Source organism: Dendrobates tinctorius, unplaced genomic scaffold, assembly GCF_039654945.1.
Source record: "Dendrobates tinctorius isolate UK_male_01 unplaced genomic scaffold, ASM3965494v1 ptg000016l, whole genome shotgun sequence".
Classification (NCBI taxonomy): Eukaryota; Metazoa; Chordata; class Amphibia; order Anura; family Dendrobatidae; genus Dendrobates; species Dendrobates tinctorius.
Genome location: NW_027361684.1, coordinates 67,340,600 through 67,365,006, shown reverse-complemented (window position 1 = coordinate 67,365,006; position 24,407 = coordinate 67,340,600). Strand labels below are relative to the sequence as shown.

Sequence of the window (24,407 nt, the reverse complement as noted above, 5' to 3'; positions counted from 1 at the left end):
TAACAACATAAATGACTCATTTTGTACTTATTTTAACATCATGTCGAGTTCACTAAAGAAATCTTTAAAATATAAGAAATATTTTTAATTACTTTTAATTTAAATAGATTGTAAGGCTCAGATATTATCTTTGTTTGTCTGGTGTGGCTCCAGAAGAAAAAGACTGAGAAGCCCGGTTTAAAGTCCAAATTTATAAAGCTTATTTCAGCTAGTATACTTACTGTACTTAATTTTTTTTTACTCCTTTTTCTTTTTGCACTTTCTCTTCTGAAGTTATTATTAATTTAAAATTGAAACTAGATTATCGAGATAATATTCATTAGAATTTGTGTGATTCAATTGATCGGCCACGACACTGGTCTGTGACCACTGTACAGGAGCGGGATTACTGCCTTTAAACAGCAGCAAGAGATAGTACTCCCACACACGTACATTAGCCACAGACCACTGTTGTGGCCGATGAAATGTGATGCGCTATAGATTAGCACCAACTCTGTCATCCACATATATGCAGAATTACACTATATTCCCTTTCGTTGAAGAGACTCTGTCACGAGGTTTTTGCTTCTGTAGAGAGATTCTAACGCTGGCTAACTGGGCATCTTTCCATAATTTGATAAAATGCTGCAGCTCTGCTAGTCCTCTAAAGGATGAGATCCCACTATGTAGTCCCACTTCGATATTCATGAGCTCTGTCTTACCCAGCCCCCTCCAGTGATTGACAGCTATGCACCATGTAGGCATTAAGCTATCAATCAATGCCAGGGGCAGGGTTAGACAGAGCTCATCATTGAGAGGACTAGCAGGTCTCAGCACATAAAGCTGTGATTTTATCAAAACTACAAAATTAAATAGCACATTACCAGGTCACTGTCCCTATTGTGTTGTCCTCCGATTGGGAAGCATAAGCCAGATAACAGGTCCCCTTTAAATGTAATATATTTTTTATTGAATGATGTTGATAAAATCAGCACTGACAGATAGTAATTGTTATTAATTGTAACCATATTTCTTGTAATTTATCACAATACAGAGTGCAGAAGACGGAGCTGCCACCACAATTTATACATCAGTCTCATCAGACCTTGAAGGAAATGGAGGCTGCTACTTATATAATGGTGAAAGGACGAAATCTGCGGATTTGTCTTATAATATAGAACTTCAGATGAAACTGTGGACTGAAAGCTGCAAGATGGCCGCAGTACCAAATCCATCATAAAACTTTAAACCTATCTGTTATTATATTAGTTTTTCACCTTCATAAACGCAAGCCTTTCAAGATGCGGCCATTGGGATCTCATCTATTACATGTTTCATTTGTGACGCTTCTCTCTCGGGAGCCAATATATTTGTTTAGGTATTAAAATTACTGTCAGAAAAAAATGGATCAAATTAAGAATTTTGTAATCATAATATTCAAACTGTGTGTAATATACAAGGTGCAATTTCAATCATTACCGTGATTATATACAACTTTTGCCTGAAGGATTCTGTCCTTTAATTCTGTGCCATGAATATTAATGGCTAACTGTGAACTGATCAGGCAAGTTGTATTCATGTTTCTTCAGAAGAGTCCTCTATGAATTCATTATGATGTACGGCTTGCTTTGGGTATACTAATATGTTTCATACTAAGAGTAGAATTATTCCTTTGACACACATTGCAGCCTTAATCATTTTGATGAGTTCATTAGATATTCACTTGGATGTAATAAGTAATTTCTTAAAGCTTAAGTTCTAATCATAAGAGATTCGAGAGTTTCTTATTTTTGAGATTATTAATAGAAAAGAAACTTGGAGATTTTGAGGTGAACTTCTTACCATGTGATGTGGTTGGGACTGTAAGGAGTCAATCTTCACTCAATCTTGCATTCACCTTCCACTCAAGCTGTGAATTGAGCATAAATCACATCCCAAAACAATCCACACATCCCAAATACACAAGTTGACACCACTCAGCAAGCATAGGGGCGATGAGACTCCAGACAGTCAAAAGCCAAACTCTCGTAGAAAGTCCAAGGGGTCTTTAAACCATAGAAGGACCAAACTTTTTAAAGTTGTAGGCTTTAAGATAAAAAAGTACAGTGTTTTCAAGAAAAAAATTTGTTAAAAGAGGCAACATACAAAAATTCAAAACCGTTACAAAATAAGAAATGTAAATAACAGCAAATAACTACAATTTTTCATTCTTTGGATATTCTTCTGTTTCTGGTTAGGAAAATGATGGATCACACTCAGACTTGGGCTGATCCCCACCATGTGAACCACTTTCATTTGTTCAAATCATGTTTTTATATCCCAAGATTTAGGCACAGAATATCGGCATCACCTCTCAATTTGTTAAAGAAATATTAAGTGTATCACTGTAAGCCGTCCCATGAAGTGTTTTTTATATATATTTGTTTATATATATATATGTAAACTAGCAGAAGAGCCCGGCGCTGCCCGGGCATAGTAACTAACTGTGGTTAATTATAACAAATTATAATTATCCTCCATCCCATAGTCCTGTGCCCATATACCTTTCATACATATCCACCATCCCATAGGCCCTTGCCCATATACCCATCATACATATCCTCCATCCCATAGTCGAGTGCCCATATACCCATCACACATCCTCCATCCCATAGTCAACCATTATGACATCATAATGAGCGGCGGGGCTTGCAACCTATGATGACATCAGCGTCGCCATGGTAACCATTATGACATCATAGTGAGGGGCGGGGCTTGATACACACACTTTTTCCCCGTTATGTAGATAGGGGCAAAATTGTTTGGTGAATTGGAACGCGCGGGGTTAAAATTTCGCCTCACAACATAGCTTAGGACACTCTCGGGGTCCAGACGTGTGACTGTGCCAAATTTTGTGGCTGTAGCTGCGACGGTGCGGATGCCAATCCCGGACATACACACAGACACATACACACATACATACACACACTTGAGCTTTATATATTAGATAATGTAGTTTGTGTGTTAATGTACTCACCTTATACTCCCTTCTGCGTTATCCAGTGCTGTTCAGCTCCTCTTCTCAGTGACACCACAGCTCTTCAGACTATGCTCTATGCTCTGTGCATGAGCCAGAAGTCTCTTTTGAATGTAAGCCTATGGAGTCTTGTTCTGAGCCTTGTTCTGAAGCTCCATAGACTTACATTGTTAACCCCTTCATGATCGTGGGTATTTTTGGTTTTGCCTTTTCGTTTTTTGCTCCCCTTCTTCTCAGAGCCATAACTTTTTAATTTTTCCATCAATACGGCCATGTGAGGGCTTGTTTTTTGCGGGACGAGTTGTACTTTTGAACAGCACCATTGGTTTTACCATGTCGTGTACTACAGAATGGGAAAAAAAATTGCAAAAAAACTAAATGCTAAAATTGACCTGCCATTATGATTCTCCAGGTCATTACAAGTTCATAGACTCCAAACATGTCTAGGTTCTGTTTTATAAAAGTGGTGAAAAAAAAATTCCCGACTTTGTTAAAAAAAAATAATAAAATGCGCCATTTTCTGATAACCGTAGCGTCTCTATTTTTCGTGCTCTCGGATTGGTTGAGAGCTTAGTTTTTGTGCGCCGAGCTGACGTTTTTATTGATACCATTTTGGTGCAGATACAACCTTTTGATCACCCATTATTGCATTTTAATGCAATGTCGCCGCAACCAAAAAAAAAATAATTCTGGCATTTTGACTTTTCTCTCGCTACGCCATTTAGAGATCAGGTTAATCCTTTTTTCTTTATTGATAGATCGGGCGATTCTAAATGCGGCGATATCAAATGTGTGTATGTTTGATTCTTTTTTGTTTTATTTTGAATGGGGCGAAAGGGGGGAATTTGAACTTTTATATATTTTTTTATATTTTTAAAAACTCTCTTTTTTTAACTTTTGGCATGCTTCAATAGTCTACATGGGAGACTAGAAGCTGCCCTAACCTGATTGGCTCTACTACATAGAGGCAATGATCAGATCTCTATGTAGTAGAATCACTTGCTATGAGCGCCGACCAGTGGGTGGCGCTCACAGCAAGAAGGCAGTGACAACCTTAGAGGTCTCCAGGAGACCTCTGGTTGTCATGCCAACCCATCGGTGACCTGCGATCACGTGACAGGGGGCACCGGTGGAAGGGTATCCGACCCGATGACCAGAAGCGCGAGTTAAATGTCACTGTCAGCGTTTGACAGCGGCATTTAACGGGTTAATAGCCGTGGGTGGATCGCGATTCCACACTTGGCTATTCCGGGCACATGTCTGCTCTTTAAAACAGCTGACATGTGTCGAGAGAGTTGTGGGATCACCGCCGGAGCCCACATGAAAGAGGAGTCCGACATCGCCGTAAATTTACAACCAACGTCTGAAAAGCGTTAAAGCTACTTCCGGGTCATGCAGTCCACAGTATTACCCTGAGAATCAGAAGAATGGTGACGTCAGTGAGAAGCAGAGCAGAACTGCATTTATGGTTATGTAAGTATATCAACACACAGACACTACACTACATACACATATACTGTACACAGATTTAGGTAAAGAAAAAAAAACTGATGGGAGGTCTTTATTAATGAGAGGGCAATAGTGATGAGTGAACATGTTTTAGATAAGGTGTTATCTGAGCATGTTTGGGTGCTAACCAAGTGACTCCAGCAGGCTCAAAAAATATGTGTGTGTTAAACAGCCACAACACATGCAGGGATTGTCTAAGACACAGGCAATCCCTGCCTGTGTTGCAGCGGTTCAACAGCCGCAAGATATGCAGGTGCCGGAACATGAACATATTTTTTGTGCACGCCGAAGACACTCGGTTAGCACCTGAGCATGATCGGATAACACCTTATACAAGCACATTCGCTCATCACTGGAGGGCAAGTACAATGAATATTTAACATTTCATTTTCTTGTATTCATCCATACTATAACAGTGGAGTTTGAGGTCCAGTTTGGATAACACATCTGTCTGCCCATATTTTTGAAGCTTTTACCAACCAGGCCTAGATGTCATGGATAGCACTCTGTCAACTCCAAGACACAACTCTCATTAACTATGGTTTCTGCTAAGGCAATGGAATAGCTTGCATTAGTTCAATGTTTTATTGGTCTTTTTTTACAAAATGTCAGATATATCTGTCACGATAATGTGAATATGATCTATGATTTCCCTTATTAGCACACCTTCTGGAATCTTCCATTCTCTACACTTTTCTAGAACGAATCATGGCTGGTACACACACGCTGCTCCGGGGAAGATTTCTTCACTTGCAGCCTGTAACACTATACTCCCTCAGGAATCTTAATTAGTCAAGAGAAGTCCTTTGTGTAAAAAACCATGTGCTTGGTGGCTAAAATGGATGGGATGTAGAATCTAACCATTCGGCATGACTGGGGCCCAATCAGTGACAGGAATATGATAAATACATAGTTGGGACGTGCTTCTGCAGAGCTTCACTACAGCACTTTTTGCCAAACGCTAGCACCGACAGAACCCGAGAAATGGATTTCTCCTGAACAGAGTGCAATAGCCAGTCTGTGTTTAGTGTCGCTAGAAAGCTAAGTCCAAGATAAGGAGTCATGGATCTGCCGTTATTCTGCTAGGTACTCCAGCCAAGTTATGATAATTATACATTTTCTTGGCAAATCTGTAACTCTGAAAAAGGGGAGGGCAGTGGTAACTCAACCCCCTTTAGTGATGTCACAGCCTACAAGTATAAGTTACTGCCATTCAGCCCAGCCCTCAGTCACTGCCTGGGAAGCTGTTGTAACAAGACCCTCTGGTGCATTTTGATGTATCGCCCCTCCCCCACCAGCATGGTTAGCCTGGAAGAATCTAAGAAACATGTGTTTCTTGTTTTAATCTTTATTTTGTAATTGCTTTGTACATACTTTAATTGTCTCAAATTGTAAAATCTTTTTATACCTTCTGTAAACACTGCCTACCTTTTTGGAGTAAAATATAAAATTATTAGTTTCGTATTCTCCATGCTCTATAACGAATTTACATGTGCCTAAAGGTAATTACGCTACTAATTTGGGTTGGCTTCGGACCCCCTTTATTAATTTAAATATTAATAGAGTAATCGGAGCTGGTGGCAGCGAAGTGTGTTCTGGGGTAGTGGGGTAACGCTGGCAGTGACAGAACGGGTTTATAAGCTTATTGTCTGGCTGTGGCCAGAGCATTTATAATTCCCTTGCTGCAGCGTGCCTGATCGCCAGTCCACAGTGAAGCGGCCCATCCGGCGACCAAAAATCTTAGGTGCAGTTCCCTGACTGACCTGAGGGTAAGGGGGGCACCGGAGAGCTGCGAGTTCCAAAGCAGAACTGGAAAGTGGGATATACATAAATCCTGGCAGTTCGTGACATATTGTGGCAGCAGTGGGATAACGACAATCAGCCCCTGCAGTCAATTGATAGGTCAATAGCCTTGTTTGCGGTTTTCATCACATTGTTGGCAGCGGTGGGATAACTAAGATTAGCCCCCCTGCACATGTGATAGCCGTGTGCCAGCCAAAGGTCCCTCCTTTTCATGACAATATCCATATACTGTATTATATTTCCCTCTACACCTTCCACGTTTTCATCGTTCATTCAAGACTGACTTACTTGCTATCTCCCAAGCACATCTCTACCACTGCTCCCCCCACAATGAGAGATATCACCCTAATTACCATTTTAAGAACCCTTCTTATTGTAGTTGTGAAATCTTATTTCTGCAAAATGAGGCTTAACCTGAGCAGATTCCCATTTTTCCCATCTACTCTGTTGAACCAGCCAAGTGTATGGTGATCAGAGATCAGTGTGAAGTTGCTTCCATAGATGTTTGTCACGATGTAATTACTTTCACCTTCACTTGTTCAGGTTTTAGCACCCCATCACACTGCAGTGTTCTGAGCATTGTACCTTGAGCATAACTATCAGACAATTGCTTTAATTGCTAGATCTACTAGTTTAAGGGTACCGTTACACTTAGCGATGCACCAGCGGATCGACACGATATGGATCGCTGGTGCATCGCTAAGTGGTCGCTAGTGAGCTGCCACACAGGCAGATCTCACCAGCGACATTGCAGGGGTCGGGGGTCGCTACTTACCTGTCAGATGCGGCGATCCAGACGTCCTCCGCCCCCCTCCACGCGTCGCTCATTGGCGCCACAGGAAGCCCAGCAGGAAGCGCCCAACGAGAAATGATCCAGGAACTTCTCACGGGACCAGCGATGAGCAGCGGGGGAGCCGGTCGGAGGTAAGTATCACATGTAGCGATATCGCTAGCAATATCGCTATAACGTCACAAAATAGGTGATGTTACAGCGATATTGCTAGCGATATCGCTATGTGTAATGGGGGCTTTAGTCTCTCCAGAACATGAGACGGGTGCGCAAGGTTTTCATCAAGGTTGTCATCAAGATTATCAAATGCAAAACTTGCAAGCCCTTCTAGTAATTGACTAACCAATCACTGAAAAGTGGCAGGGGCATTTTTTATACTAAATGGCATGGCAAAAAAACCTCATCCAGTTGCTGCACATGTATTTTCATTATTCCTAACTTCAATCCCAGCTCAGAATGGCAAAAAGGACAAAAGGTGATGAGGTGATGACCCAGACTGCTTTTGCAAGAGTAGTGGGGCTTTTCTTATGATCAGGATAAGTAACGCTAACATACCCAAACTTGTTACACGTAAAACCTCATAATGTATCAATAAAAACATGCCTAGGCCCCAGAAGAAGTAGATGTCTATTACTCTGGTGACCAGCTGGCAGGAGAGAGAGGACATCTACTGCTTTACCTCCCAGCTGAATCCAGTTGGCTTCTGAACATTGGGCAACCTGTTGGCAGCATAAGGCTGGAGTCACATTAGTTTATGGCATCCGATGCGATATGCTAACGACCCTCGGCTCCTGCTCTGCTGCGAGTGTGTCAAGTGTCAATGCTCTGTGCTCCGATCCTCTCACATGCGAGAATTGCAACACAGGTGCGAAGTAGTCGGAGAAAGTAATGTCTCCACCTCCTCCATTGCCGGAATTGGACTGCACTCCGGTGATATACGAGTGCAGTGCGATGTTTCACACGCATCAATTGACTTATATGGGTGCGTGCGAACCGATCCTCAGATGCATTCGCAACATGCTGTGAATGTTTTTGCTTGCCTAAACGGCATGAGAAAATAATCGCAGATGTGAGCTGCCCCATAGTTTAACATTGGTGCCGAGTGCAATCTGAATTTTTATCAGATTGCACTTGTCCGATTATATTGCAAGTATGAGTAACATTTTGCAATGTATCAGCCTGATCAGCAATTTTTGGCTCTTGGTTGCATGCAATTTGTCTTCCATCCCTGGAACAGATGTGAAGAAATTGATCCTTAGCCATGAGAGTCTCTATTTCCTCAAAGTTGGTAATAGAAAATACTCAGATCCTCTGACAGAAAGTGATCCTCAAGTTGCTCATAATATCCACATAGCTGTCAGTGGATCCCCGCTGAAGACTTTAAACTTTTTCCGCTAAACAAAACTAAGGTTGTACTTCTAGACTAAAACTTCTTTTATAACTTTGTAGTGTAGTCCTCATCTATCTCTGATAGAAGGTCAATAAAAGTATCCATGGCTTTGCCTGTTAAATCTAGAGCTAGATACTGTGCCCACTGATCATGGGACATATGGTATTACCTGTACAAAAGTTTCCCCATGTTTCTCCAAAAAAGGAACGTTTTCCAAATGGCTTCTTCTTGAATTTATATCTTGGGATTGGAATTGTGTAGAACTGTTATTCTTTTGTAATCGGACAATCTCCAGCTGGAACTCTGCAGCCTCTCTTGGCCCGAGCATCCACTCTCTTAGCCTAGGTAGCATCCCTCCCAGCTTGTTGGTAGTGTAGAGTTGCTTTTACACTTACCGTGTTTTTGCTGGCCGATTTTGCGGCCCCAATATATTTCTATGGGGCCGCAAAATCGGCCCGCAAAAATTCCAGGGTGCGCCTTGTGCCGTACGGCCGTGAGGGCCGTTTTTGCAGCCATGATAAAAGATCGAGCCGGCGTACAGACACGGCCCCCATTGTAAATCAATGGGGTTGCAAAAACAGTGCACTGTGACTTCCGGTTTTGTGAATCGCCGTTTTTTTTTCCAATACTATTTCCATAGTATTGGAAAAATGAAAGACGGCGATCCACAAACTTTTTTGCGGTCCGTTATTGTGGCAGACCACAAAACATGCGGCGATATGGCCTGCAAAAACGGGCCAGAATAATGGACCCCAAAAAAAGCGGTAAGTGTAAAAGTAGCCTAAGGTGAAGGCAGGAGCTTACTACAAACACATGCACACAATGGCTGCAAGGCCAGTTGTAAAGTACAGTTTGTGCCCTCTTGAGAATTGCAGCTATCAGGAAAAGCTATTTCCAAAGTCATATGCTTGTCCCACATGAATCAGGCTGTCTCTTTGTTCAAGGTGACATAGTAAATACTCCGAAACCTGCTCTGTCAAGGTTCCAATCAGCAGAATCTTGAGTGTTGTCTGTTGTGTCAATTGATTTCCACTCACAGAAGTTAATCAGAGATTGCTTGCTCTTCCTGTTGTACAAGGCTGCCATGTCACTGCACAGCCTCAACCAAGTAAAAGGCAGGAAAAGAAAAACAGGAAAGGGGAAACTGCAAGTATGTCTTTAAAATAAAGCACTGAGATAGTCCTTGTAGAACTAGTGTGCTCCTCGCCTAGATACTGCCAGCCCTTTAGTGCAGAGAAAAATTTCTTAAATCAAGAATTTGTGCTCTAAACAGTATCCCTCTGCTGCTACCAAGTTGTCAAATAAGCAATTCTCAGCATTTGGCTTGGGTGCAAATGCAAGGGGTTTATTTGTCCCCACTCAGTCAATCTTCCACTCACCTACCACTCAGGCTGCAAAGTGAGCACAAATGACACTCCAACAAGTCAACACACTGTCCATTCACAGCACACTAAGGGTCCCGTTTCACTTAGCGACGCACCAGCGATCCCAACAACGATACGACCTGTAGGGATCACTGGTGCGTCGCTAAATGATCGCTAGTAAGCTGCCAAACAGGCAGATCTCTTCAGCGATGCAGCAACGATCCAGGGATCAAACACAGCGAAGCATGCTGGCCAGCGGGATGCCGACGACGAAAAAATGGCCCAGGACATTTGAGCACGATCAGCGATATCCAGCAGGGGGGCCAGTCGCTGCTGCGTCACATGAAGCAAGATCGCAGGCGACATCGCTGTTGCATCACAAAATCAGTGACGCATTTGCGATCTTGCTATGGGAGATGGGGCCTTAACACCCCTCACACGGGGATGATGAGCGTCTACAGTACATACTATTGTCCAGTAGTGAAATGGCCAAACACCTGCAAGAAGAATTTGTAAAAAGATGTGAAAAAATGTAAAGGTGACCTGCAAATATGCATAACAATAGCTAAAGGTTTCATTCTATAGATGCTCTTCTGTTTCCTGAGTTTAGGAGAATGATGGAGTACACTCAGCATTTGCTGACCCCCATCATGTAAGCTCCTTTTTATTTCCAGATGACCAATGTTTCAGTCCTCTTGGACCTTGGTCAAGGCCTGTTAAGAGTAGTGTGATGGACGCCTGGTTGAGGGGCTGAGAGCAACATGTTTCATAATAGTCTATAAAGAAAGAAGCGGGAGATGGCGGCTGCAAAGAGGCAGAGATGTAGAGGAGGTTATGATGCTCTGAGTTTAGTACGCTACCTGATTTTATTGCTTTATTGCTATATATAATGGGCTCCGTGCAACTGCTGCTTCTGAGCGTGTGCTGCACTAAATAGCAAAGCCACTAAAGAAGACTCAAGGTCTCCAAAAATTCATTTTTAAACAGCAGACAAAAAGGCAGCAACACTTACCTGCCTAGATCTTGAAACAAATGCACTACAGGGTGCAGCCAGCCCATAATGCAAGATGACAGCAACACAGGTGCAAAATACTAGATAAGCAGCCACTCTCCACCTACCCATTCCTGGAGGGGGTGACTGCCCAGCATAAAATTGCACAATAATGGCCCGCATAGGGCGTTGTTCACACAAAGGTACCGCACAGTTTCTGGTTCACAGCCTATTAGTCATGCCCCTACTATTCGATTAGGCGGGCTGACACGCACACTCTCAGTGCATAGCTACAGTATGGGAACACCCCTCATGAGAGATTTTTGTCTGCTGTTTAAAAATGAATTTTTGGAGACCTTGAGTCTTCTTTAGTGGCTTTGCTATTTAGTTTAGTGTAGGGGTGTAAGCGTGAGTACCTTTAGCGCAGGTTACGGGCTCGCGTATTTTGGCCAAAATATCAACTAATACCTCACTAATTTTGTATTTTTTGCACTATATTTTTCGGGGTGCAGCCAAGCTCAGACACGTCTGGTCTCTCATGAGGGGTGTTCCCATAGCTATGCACTGAGAGTGTGCTGGCCAGCCCGCCTAATCGAATAGTAGGGGCGTGACTAATAGGCTGTGAACCAGACACTGTGCGGTACCTTTGTGTGAACAATGTGCCTGCATCATATGAATGTTCCATTTGGCACATAGTTTCGGTAAATTTACTCAGCCCTGGTGTGGCCGCATTCTATACAAATGCTGCTGTTTACATGGGCCTATGTGCTGGGCCGTGTTTATCTTCACACAACTATAGATGTCTTCTCCATATGGTCGGCCAGAGAAGAAGCTGGTTAGTGTAGGAAATATGTTACAATCAAATGACAAACGATCGTGTTCCATAGGTAAGTATTGTATTTGAAAAATGTTTTGTTTTACCAAGATCTTTCACATAGGATGGATTTATTATTGTGGTAAATTCCCTTTAAAGCTCAGCTGTGCTGAGCATTCTGTCAAGAATTACTTCAGTATACCCAAAAAACAAGAAAAATTTGGACTCCTTTTGACTTCCTTTTGGACGCTGTCTGTCTTTTTTGCGGGACACAATAACATAGTAGACTCTACTATTGTGTCCCACAGAATAGATGGAATGGAGGTCAAATGGAGTCCAAACTTTCATCCTTTGACTACTTTTACCTCAGTGACACTGATACTTTAGGGAACACATGTAAATACAGTTTTTGGGTATAGTTACATATTTAAATAGGTTGAAAAAAGACCTAGGTCCATCAAGTTCAACCTTTCTCCATCAATTGTACATTTGTCACTAATTTAACTATAACCCGCAATGTTATGTGCATCAAGGAAATTGTCTAGCCCCTTTTTAAAAGCTGTTATAGTGTCTGTCATTACTACCTTTTGTGGTAGGGCATTCCACAGTCTGACTGCTCTAACTGTAAAGAACCCTTTCCTATTTAGCTGCAGGAATCGCCTTTGTTCGACTTGTAATGAGTGCCCCTAGTGCTCAGTATGGCTTTTGTAAGGAATATGTCATGTGCCAGTGCTTTGTATTGACCTCACTTGTATTTATATATGTAAATGAGATCCCCTCTGAGGCTAAAACGAAGCTAAACAAATCCAACTTTTCCAACCTCTCATCATATGAAAGGTCTTCCATCCCTTGTAATAATCTATTTGCCCATCTTTGAATTGTTTCTAACTTCTGAATATTGTTTTTAAAATGTGGAGCCCAAAACTGAGTCCCATTTTCTAGATGTGGCCACACCAGTGATTTATAAAGGGGTAATTATACTAATTATACATTGGGATCACGGGAGTTTAACTCTTTTTATACATCCTAAAATCTTGTTTGCTTTTGGGGTTGCTGCTTGACATTGAGTAGAATCATAGAATCGTAGGGTTGGAAGGGACCTCCTGGGCCATCTGGTCCAACCCCCTGCTCAAAGCAGGATTCGCTAAATCATCCCAGACATGTCTGTCCAGCCTCTGTTTGAAGACTTCCATTGAAGGAGAACTCACCACTTCTCATGGCAGCCTGTTCCACTCATTGATCACTCTAATATTTTCTAATATTTTAATATTTTCTAATATCTCATCTGTGTCTCCTCCCATTCAGTTTCATCCCATTGCTTCTAGTCTTTCCTTGTGCAAATGAGAATAAAGATGATCCTTCTACAATGTGACAGCCCATGAGATAATATTTGTAGACAGCTTTTAAGTCTCCTCTCAGTCTTCTCTTTTGCAAGCTATACATTCCCAAATCATGCAACCTTTCCTCATAAGACATGGTTTGCAGACTGGTCACCATTCTGGTCGCTCTTTTCTGAACTTGCTCCAGTTTGTTGATGTCTTTTTTAAAATGTGGTGCCCAAAACTGGTCACAGTATTCCAGATGAGGTCTGACCAAAGAGCAGTAGAGGGCAATAATGACTTCACGTGATCTAGACTGTATGCTTCTGTTAATACTTCCTAGAATTGCATTTGCCTTTTTTTGCTGCTTCATCACACTGTGGACTCATATTCAGTCTGTGATCTTTTAGTATACCCAAGTCTTTTTCACATGTGCTGTTGCTTAGCCCTATTCCTCCCATTCTGTATATGCTTTTTTTCATTTTTATTGCCCAGTTGTAGTACTTTGCATTTTTCCCTGTTAAAAATCATTCTGTTAGTTGCTGCCCACTGCTCCAGTTTATTTATATCTTTTTGAATCCTCTCTCCTCTAATATTAGCTATCCCTCCTAGCTTTGTGTCATCAGCAAATTTAATCAGTATAACCTCAATTCCTTCATCTAAATAGTTGATAAAGATGTTGAACAATACAGGGCCCAGGACAGAGCCCTGTGGTACCCCACTTGAGTCATTCTTCCAACTGGATGTGCAGCCATTTACGACCACTCTTTGGGTCCGATCACTAAGCCAGTTATGAATCCACCTAACAGTTGCCTTGTCCATTCCATACCTAGTCATTTTTTCAATAAGGATTGTGTGAGATACTTTGTCAAATGCTTTGCTGAAGTCAAGATATACTATATCTACAGCATTTCCCTGATCCACCCAATCAGTGATTCCGTCATAGAAGGAAATTAAGTTAGTCTGACATGACTTATTAGTTACAAACCCATGCTGACTCTGTTTAATCACTTCATTCTTGTCCAGGTACTGACATACTTGTTTAATAATTTGTTCAAAGATCTTTCCTGGTATAGAAGTAAGACTCACCAGCCTATAGTTGCCTGGGTCCACCTTCTTCCCCTTTTTGAAGATAGGAACAACATTTGCTCTTCTCCAGTCTTCTGGGACTTCTCCTGTTCTCCAAGAATTTTCAAAGACTATGGAGAGGGGTTCAAAAATTTCTTCTGCTATCTCCTTCAGTACTCTGGGGTGTAATTCATCTAGACCTGGAGACTTGAATTCATTTAGGTTAGCTAAGTGTTTCCTCACTATCTTTCTGTTTATAGAAATTCTGGATTATTCTATTCCCTTAGTAGGACAGTGAAGAACAGTTGATGTTACATTTCCTTTCTGAGAGAAAACAGATGCAAAATAGGAATTTAAAAGTTCGGCCTTCTCAACATCCTGTCTTACCATTTCATCATTTTCATACTGTAAAAATCCTATAGCATCTTTGACTTTTCTTTTACTTTTGACATATCCCCAAAATCCTTTATTATTGCTTTTGACGTCTCTTGCAAGCCTCAATTAATTGTCAGCTTTAATAATCTGATTTGTGCCCTGCAGGTTCTGCAGACAGCATTATATTCTTCTTTAGATATGCCTCCCTCTTTCCATTATATAAACATTTATTTCTTCCTTTTTAGCATGTGCTTAAGTTCTGTGTTCATCCATCCAGGTTTCCTTAAATGCTTCCTATTCCCTCTTTTTGGAATTGTTAACAATTGTGCTTTGAGAATTTCATTTTTCAAGATTTCCCATCCTTCCTGGACATTTTTGTCTTTAATGATATCCAGCCATTGGATTCCTCCAATTCTATTTCTGAGTCCCTTAAAATCTGCCTTTCTGAAATCTAACCTTGACGTCTGAGTCTTCACAGGTCTTCCTCCTCTAGTTATCCAAAATTATAAAATAGCATGGTCGCTACCTCCTAGGGTCCCAGCCACTTTTACCTCCAAGAGTACTGCTGCTCAGCTTACTTGTAACCAGAATACCCAAGTCCTTCTCCTGTTCTGTAGTCCCAAGTATGGTCCCATTTAATGTATATGCAGCAATAGAATTACTCCATCCTAGGTGCATTACTCTACATTTATCTACATTAAACTTCATTTGCCAAGTGTTTGCCCATTCAGTCATCTTATTCAGATCGTTTTGTAAAATTGTAATGTCAAGGTCAGATTTTAATAGCCTACATAGTTTGGTGTCATCAGCAAAGGCTGACACTTTCCTCTCAATCCCATCCACAAGGTCATTAATAAAGAGGTTAAAAAGAATTGGTCCTAGCACAGATCCCTTCGGTCCCCACTACTGACTATATCCCATTTAGAGAACGTACTATTTATGAAGGTGCTTTGTTTCCTGTCATTTAGCCAATTCCTTACTGATCTTTATATAGTTTCCCTCAGTCCTTGCTTCTTCAGCTTCAGTATAAGGCTGTTATGTGGAACAGTATCAAATGCCTTTGCAAAGTCCAGATAAATCACATCAGCCGCATTACCAACATTCAGATTTGCACTTACCTCCTCATAGAAACCCAACATGTTGGTTAGACATGACTTAAAGTTGTGGCCAAAAGTATTGACACCCCTGCAATTCTGTCAGATAATACTCAGTTTCTTCCTGAAAATGATTGCAAACACAAATTCTTTGGTATTATTATCTTCATTTAATTTGTCTTAAATGAAAAAACAAAAAGAATTGTCCTAAAGCCAAATTGGATATAATTCCACACCAAACATAAAAAAGAGGGTGGACAAAAGTATTGGCACTGTTCAAAAAATCATGTGTTGCTTCTCTAATTTGTGTAATTAACAGCACCTGTAACTTACCTGTGGCACCTATCAGGTGTTGGCAATAACTAAATCACACTTGTAGCCAGTTGACATGGATTAAAGTTGACTCAACCTCTGTCCTGTGTCCTTGTGTCTACCACATTGAGCATGGAGAAGAGAAAGAAGACCAAAGAACTGTCTGAGGACTTGAGAAACCAAATTGTGAGGAAGCATGAGCAATCTCAAGGCTACAAGTCCATCTCCAAAGACCTGAATGTTCCTGTGTCTACCGTGCGCAGTGTCATCAAGAAGTTTAGAGCCCATGGCACTGTGGCTAACCTCCCTAGATGTGGACAGAAAAGAAAAATTGACAAGAGATTTCAAAGCAAGATTGTTCGGATGTCGGATAAAGAACCTCGACTAACATCCAAACAAGTTCAAGCTGCCATGCAGTCCGAGGTTACAACAGTGTCAACCCGTACTATCCGTCGGCGTCTGAATGAAAAGGGACTGTATGGTAGGAGACCCAGGAAGACCCCACTTCTTACCCCGAGACATAAAAAAGCCAGGCTGGAGTTTGCCAAAACGTACCTGAAAAAGCCTAAAACGTTTTGGAAGAATGTTCTGTGGTCAGATGAGACAAAAGTAGAGCTTTTTGGGCAAAGGCATCAACATAGAGTTTACAGGAGAAAAAAAGAGGCATTCAAAGAAAAAAACACGGTCCCTACAGTCAAACATGGAGGAGGTTCACTGATGTTTTAGGGTTGCTTTGCTGCCTCTGGCACTGGACTGCTTGACCGTGTGCATGACATTATGAAGTCAGAAGACTACCAACAAATTTTGCAGCATAATGTAGGGCCCAGTGTGAGAAAGCTGGGTCTCCCTCAGAGGTCAAGGGTCTTCCAGCAGGACAATGACCCAAAACACACTTCAAAAAGCACTAGAAAATGGTTTGAGAGAAAGTACTGGAGACTTCTAAGGTGGCCAGCAATGAGTCCAGACCTGAATTCCATAGAACACCTGTGGAGAGATCTAAAAATGGCAGTTTCGAGAAGGCACCCTTCAAATATCAGGGACCTGGAGCTGTTTGCCAAAGAAGAATGGTCTAAAATTCCAGCAGAGCATTGTAAGAAACTCATTGATGGTTACCGGAAGCGGTTGGTCGCAGTTATTTTTGCTAAAGGTTGTGCAACCAAGTATTAGGCTGAGGGTACCAATACTTTTGTCTGGCCCATTTTTGGAGTTTTGTGTGAAATGATCAATGTTTTGCTTTTTGCCTCATTCTCTTTTGTGTTTTTTCATTTAAGACAAATAAAATGAAGATAATAATACCAAAGAATTTGTGTTTGAAATCATTTCCAGGAAGAAACTGAGTATTATCTGACAGAATTGCAGGGGTGTCAATACTTTTGGCCACAACTGTATTTTTCATGAATCCATGCTGGTTTTCAGTTATTATAGTATTATCTACAATATAACAATATTTTTCTGCAGGTCATCTCTTATAATGCCCTCAAAAATTTTGCACACTACTAATGTCAGGCTTGCTGGCTGTGAGTTGCCTGGATCCACCTTCTTACCTTTCTTAAATATCGGTACAATGTGAGCAATCCTCCAATCCTGTGGCACCACCCCTGTTACAAGAAAGTCTAAAAATATGAGATACAGCGGTCTGTCAATTACTGAGCTCAACTCCCTCAGTATCCGTGGATGAATGTCATCAGGGCCAGGGGATTTGTCAATGTAATCATCAAACAGAAGGCTCAGTGCAGAACATATCTCTAATAATAACAGCCTAAAACAAGTAGATGTAGTGGAGGATGTCATATTTGCGCATATCTGGGGGACAAAAGCACAATCAGCCGGTATCATGTACATGCCTGGCAGGTGTGATTATTTCCTTATTTTACGCACTTAAATAGCGCCATTAATTCCACAGCTCTTTACAGACATTATCAACAGTGCCCCAATTGAGGCTAACGATCTAAGTTCCCTATCAGTATGTCTTTGAAGTGTGGGAGGAAACCCATGCAAACACTGAGAAAATATACAAATTCCTTGCACATATTGGGATTTGAACTTAGGACCCCCCCGGATTGGCATGGCCACAATGCTAACCACAGAGCCACTGTGCTGCCCATGTTATGTGATTAAAACCTTGTAAAAGATTCAGGTGGTTGCTTAATGGGGTTTCATCACTACTTGGACACCCCCTTCTAGATCTGTTTCCCCACCTTAAAATAACACTTGTACTCCCCTCTGGTGCCACCAGCATTCCAGCGGTGTCTCTCCCGGAGATCATGTGTCATTTATCACAGTGATTGCATGACACAATCTGGCACAGGAGGGGGTGTTTAAGGGTTATTATTTTACTGCGGGAAAATATAGTGATTCAGAAGAGATTGTCTGAGTACTGGAAAACCCCTTTAAGAAAAGCTAGTGAAGAGAAAGCTCAGGTAAGTAATAGTAAGAATTCTGTTATATTGAGAGTGCAGAACTGCAGATGTTTCTTGGAACAACCTTTATGCCTGGAACATTAACATTGTGATTATATAAATGTCTGCCATAGGCATAAATTTAAAAAACCATTAAAAACGCATGGGGAACAAGGCAATTTAAATAAACCTCTTTTTTTGCTGCATCCAATTGCATTTTTCCTTTGCATATCTATGCGCAGATTACCACTTCTTCTAACAAATATTCTAGCAAATATTTTGCAAATCATCTGTATGTAATCTAATCACAAAAAAACGAACAAAGCTGCCTTGATGAAGATTGCTAATTTTCCTTTATCCTATAGGTATAATTGACATGGTTGCAAAGAGTTAATAGTTAATTCACATTTTCCATCTATAATGTAATCTTGTGTACTTGCTAATTCATCAAATGTGACAAATTCAAATGTAAGAAGCCCGTAGCACCAGGAATACATAAAAGCAGAAAACAATTTTCTAAGGTCATACAGGCTATATTTAAATGCATTGAATGTATAATTTATGACCATGGAAGAGAACAAAAGTTATGTACAAGTGCTATAAGACATGCAACGTTCATATCTATCACTTGTATCACTTTGCAATGTGGTCCCCTCATGTCAAGTACTAACAAGCCACCTACTGGTATTTCTTATTTTATTGATCCTTTCTTAATATTGAAAGTTGTATAGTTTACAATTTTATTTACTTTTTGTACAGCAAGCAAAAGGAATGCATAATTTTACTTACAGGAAAGATGTATATCTTTGTACCAAGGTATCAACTACTGAGGACTCTCAATCCTGAATATTTTTTTAATTTTACTTACAAATTCATTCAACATTTATTAGTACACCCCAATTAAATCAGGAGAAAAGCTAAAGTTTAGACTCTAAAATTCTAATTAATAAGAATTCAGTCTCAGGTAGGTCTCATAAATGATTAAACATGTCCAGCGCCAGCAGACAGTAGACTATAAAAGAGAGTTACTTAGCAAAAAAACCTCTTCCCATTTCACGCTATCAGCAATGGCACTACGTGGAAGAGAAATGCCACAAGACTTCAGAAAAAAATGTTTTCACACAAGAAAGGTGAATGCTGCAAGATTATTAGCCAAGCTTTACTTATCAATCGAAATACTGTAGCAAAAGTGATGCAAAAAATGACAAAGATGCAACTGCAACTATCTCACAAAAATGTCCAGGCCAATTAAGGAAATTAACACCTAAATAGAAGCGTCTTCTAATGAGAAGGGTTGAAGAAAGCAACCCAAGCTCACGACAGTTAGAAGAAAAAAGTATAAACTGCAATGGAATGGCATACATGGTTTCCGCCCATGAAGGAAGTCTCTCCTAAAGTCCATTCACAAAAAACCCTCCTACAATTTGCCAGGAACCACAGTGAAACAATGTGGTGGCAATGTCCTTATGTGGAGCTACATGAGTGCTCCTAGTGTCAGGGAGCCATATTTAGTTGATGGTATCATGAATTTACAGATGTACTGCTCTATATTGAAAGAGTAGAGGCTACCATAACAACGTGCCATTAGTAGGCGTGCACTTTTGCAACATGATAATGATCAAAACCATACATCTAAGGCCACTGCTGCATTTCTGAAGAAGAACAGGATGAAAGTGATTCAGTGGCCAAGTATGCCTTCTGAGCTGAACCCAATAGAACACTTATGGGGAACTCTGAAGAGACAATTTGAGCATCACTCTCCATCCAGCATCTAAAATACATCGTTATTGAAAAATGGAAAAAATAGATGTTGCAATTGTAGTGACCAGAAAAACCATTACTAATGTATGTTATTTGTCATATGGTAAGTGTGTTCTATATATCTCTTACATGATTGCATTTGTGACACCGGATTCCCATCTTGCCTTGGGAGGAGGTAAATTATTTAATATTATGCTGCCCTCTCCTGCCTTGTTTTGGTATTATAACTTGTAGTACTATGCTGCCCTCTTCTGCTTAAGTTTGGCATTGCAACTTGTTTTTCTGATTTGAAAATATGTGGCAGTTGGAGGTGGTGAGGGAGACTGAAAAGGTCATGCTACGTGCGGTTTTGGCAGTGAGAGGAGGTAGGAAATTGGGGCTCCTTGCCTAGGACAAGCGGGTAGTACAAATAACACCCTTTTTATGAGTGCCCCGCGTTTACAGCAACAGAGTGCTGAGACAAGCGAAGGAGCTGCAGAGCTGCGCAGCTGATTTTCCAGATACACCGATCCAACTAAGGTTAGCTAATCTTCCCTCTTCACGCAGCACGGTCGGTCATATGAAAAGCTACTGCCATCCTCCCAAGGCCATAACCGAGAAAAGGCTTTGACTGACACAATGTGTAAGGAAAATTGTATCTGCTTTCCATGGCTGTCATATGGAAAAGCTTAAGAATTGTTACAAGTATTCAGTAAAATTCATCTTTCAAGTTTGCACGGGACCCCTGGTGTATGCTTCTTTCGTCCACGGCCTCATACCTTGCGGGCATCAACATAACTCTCAGACTCATATATCCGACAACTCCCCTTTATTAATTGCCACCTAACCTAGGGATTGTTAGAGCCATCGGAGTCACCGTGACTGAACCACCCTCCGAGATACTAGGCCCTGCATCCCACAAGGCGGTGCGACACAATATGTAGCCAACTTTTTAATTCCATGCTTAGAAAGCGTGGAGCTGTCCTTAAAAATCATTGAGGTAATACAAAATACTAGATGTACATTCATGGCCAAAAGTTTTGAGAATGACACAAATATTATATTTTCACATGATCTGCTGCCCTCTGGTTTTTATGTGTGTTTGTCAGATGTTTTTATCACATACAGAAATATAATTTCAATCATATTATGAGTAACAAAAGGTTATATTGACAGTTAGAATGAGTTAATGCAGCAAGTCAATATTTGCAGTGTTGACCCTTCTTCTTCAGGACCTCAGCAATTCTCCCTGGCATGCTCTCAATCAACTTCTGGATCAAATCCTGACTGACAGCAGTCCATTCTTGCAAAATCAATGCTTTTATTTTGTCTGAATTTGAAGGTTTTTGTTTGTCCACCCGTCTCTTGATGATTGACCACAAGTTCTCAATGGGATTAAGATCTGGGGAGTTTTCAGGCCATGGTCCCAAAATCTCTATGTTTTGTTTCCTGACTCATTTAGTTATCACCTTTGCTTTATGGCAAGGTGCTCCATCATGTTGAAAAAGGCATTGTTGATCGCCAAACTGCTCTTGGACAGTTGGGAGAAGTTGCTCTTGGAGGACATTCTGGTACCATTCTTTATTCATGGCTGTGTTTTTAGGCAAGACTGAGAGACAGCCCATTCCCTTGGCTGAGAAGCCACCCCACACATGAATGGTTTCAGGATGCTTGACAGTTGGCATGAGACAAGACTGGTGGTAGCGCTCACCTGGTCTCCGAATAAGCCGTTTTCCAGATGTCCCACACAATCGAAAAGGGGATTCATCAGAGAAAATGACTTTACCCCAGTCCTCAGCAGTCCACTCCCTGTACCTCTTGCAGAATATCAGTCTGTCCATGATGTTTTTTCTGGAGAGAAGTGGCTTCTTTGCTGCCCTCCTTGAGACCAGGCCTTGCTCCAAGAGTCTCCGCCTCACAGTGCGTGCAGATGCACTCACACCTGCCTGCTGCCATTCCTGAGCAAGCTCTGCACTGCTGATAGCCCGATCCCGCAGCTGAAACACTTTTAAGAGACGGTCCTGGCGCTTGCTGGTCTTTCTTGGGCGCCCTGGAGCCTTTTTGGCAACAAGGGAACCTCTCTCCTTGAAGTTCTTGATGATGCGATAGATTGTTGACTGAGGTGCAATCTTTCTAGCTGCGATACTCTTCCCTGTTAGGCCATTTTTGTGCAGTGCAATGATGACTGCACGTGTTTCTTTAGAGATAATCATGGTTAACAGAAGAGAAACAATGATGCCAAGCACCAGCCTCCTTTTAAAGTGTCCAGTGGTGTCATTCTTACTTAATCATGACAGATTGATCTCCAGCCCTGTCCTCATCAACACCCACACCTGTGTTAATGGAGCAATCACTGAAACGATGTTAGCTGGTCCTTTTAAGGCAGGGCTGCAATGATGTTGAAATATGTTTTGGGGGATAAAGTTAATTTTCTAGGCAAATATTGACTTTGCAAGTAATTGCTGTTAAGCTGATCACTCTTTATAACATTCTGGAGTATATGCAAATTGCCATTAGAAAAAATGAAGCAGTAGACTTTGTAAAAATTAATATTTGTGTCATTCTCAAAACTTTTGGCCATGACTGTAATAGTTTTTGATGTGGGGTGTATTAATTTTTACTTCAAATAACTTGAGTAAAACTGAACATTTTATTGTGAAAGTTATATTATTTACCTTCCTTTCATGGTATGGTTTAAAAAAAATGTTCTACAAAACTCAGCTTTGTCAACATTTTGGAAATTGTTTTTGTAGTAAAGTCCATGATAGCTTTACAAAGTCCGAGAAGAAGTTGTAGCAAATTCCTCTTTGAAGCAGGGACTGAGGTTTATTATAGAAGTGCAAGAGAGCAGATACAGAAGACAGGTTAGTTGAAGCAGGTGACCCAGACAACAGTATATGTGGCTTTTTATACAAATGGCATTCTGCAACAAGAGACTTATGCATTTTAGAACAAAGCATATGACACAATGTGACAACATTAATGGGTGTTACCTATTAATCTCCATAAAGCATATAGCTAATGCCACATAATTTATTAAATGCTGAAATTTACATACATCACTGCTCTTAGCGTACTCACATAATTCTTCAGACATTGACAGTTCTATGGTTCTGGTTTTTAGTTTTAGTACATGCACATAGTTCCTAGTGATAACTATGCAGGGAGGAAGTGGAGAGAGCATCTTATCATCGCACATGCCAGAGATCACTGGAGCGGAAGTGACTCGCAAATGCCTGCACAGAAGATCCCTGAATGCAGTACAAATAGAGAGGGAGTGCAGGGCGTAGGCGCGGGATTCCGGCACCACAACTGCACTTTACAGGGCACTGACGTGCGTGGGAAGGGGTGATATTATAATGAAGAGAGGAGGCAGGAATTTCTTCCAGGCACCGTATGCCCTGGAGCCTAGAAGACATCATTAGCATAAAGAAATAAAATAAGCTTTCTCAACAAGAAGATCGTTACATTTCTATCAACTGTATGCCCTTATTAATAGGTCATATACGTCTCAGGGGGTGACAGATTCCCTATAAAGAGACGGCTTTCAGTTCTCAGTGCTCCACTGAGCTGCACCAGTGACAACTATAACTGAGGCAATGTCACCTTTGGCCGGACAGCTTATCGATGCTTTCAGACCGGCATCTGCAATGCTGAATACAAATAGCTTCAATAGGTATGTACTTGCAAGAGGCCACCTAAACCATGTTAAGGCCCAAACAATGGGGGTGGATGTTAATGCCACTTCAAACAACTAATGTATAGCAATAAGACCAATCGGAGTTTTATTTGTCAGAAGAAATATACACTTATTTAACAATAATAAAAAGGACACACATATAAAACTAGGATGACAACAAGGAACCAATCCCTGAGTACCATACAGAAGATTTGTACAAACATGACCACCAGTGCAGGACAATGAACATATTATAGTCATACACAGTGCAGGACAATACAAAAACCATGACAATACAATGCAGATGACGAAAACAAGCTATGAAAGCACAGAAGGGCAAAAGACAAAAAATATAAGAATTACTGATTAAAAATTTTCAACAGTATTAAAAAAATACCTCAAGAATTATATATTTACAGAAAGGAGGTGAAACTCAAAGTTTCATTAAGACCATTTGAGGCCATTGTTCCCAACTCCACAATCCACTTTATTTCTTTCTGAGCAAGAAGCTTTTTAATGTTGCCACCACGTAATCCACCATGAATAATGTCAATGCCACGCACCATAAAAGTTCTAGGATTACTCTCATGGAACATTTTAAAATGGCATGGCACTATCTTTAATAACATTGTGTCGGCCACTGTCCTTGCCACACCAATGTGTCTCATATGCTTCCTGATCCTCACTGCCAATTCGCTAGATGTGAGTCCCACATATATCTTCCGCAACCACAAGTTGTCTAATATATCACATGGGATATATTGA

General features: G+C 41.0%; 1 protein-coding gene across 2 annotated transcripts in view; it reads left to right on the top strand.

Annotated features, from left to right (window-relative positions):
• The window catches only part of ZBED1 (zinc finger BED-type containing 1), a 426,627-nt gene extending 424,880 nt beyond the window's left edge, over positions 1 to 1,747 (top strand). For both annotated transcript variants that reach the window (XM_073565949.1, XM_073565948.1), the window contains one exon: positions 1,034 to 1,747. In XM_073565949.1, the coding sequence (XP_073422050.1) occupies positions 1,034 to 1,219 (186 nt within the window). In that variant the 3' untranslated portion in view covers positions 1,220 to 1,747. The remainder of the gene's footprint in view (positions 1 to 1,033) is intronic.
• Positions 1,748 to 24,407: the final 22,660 nt, after the last annotated feature.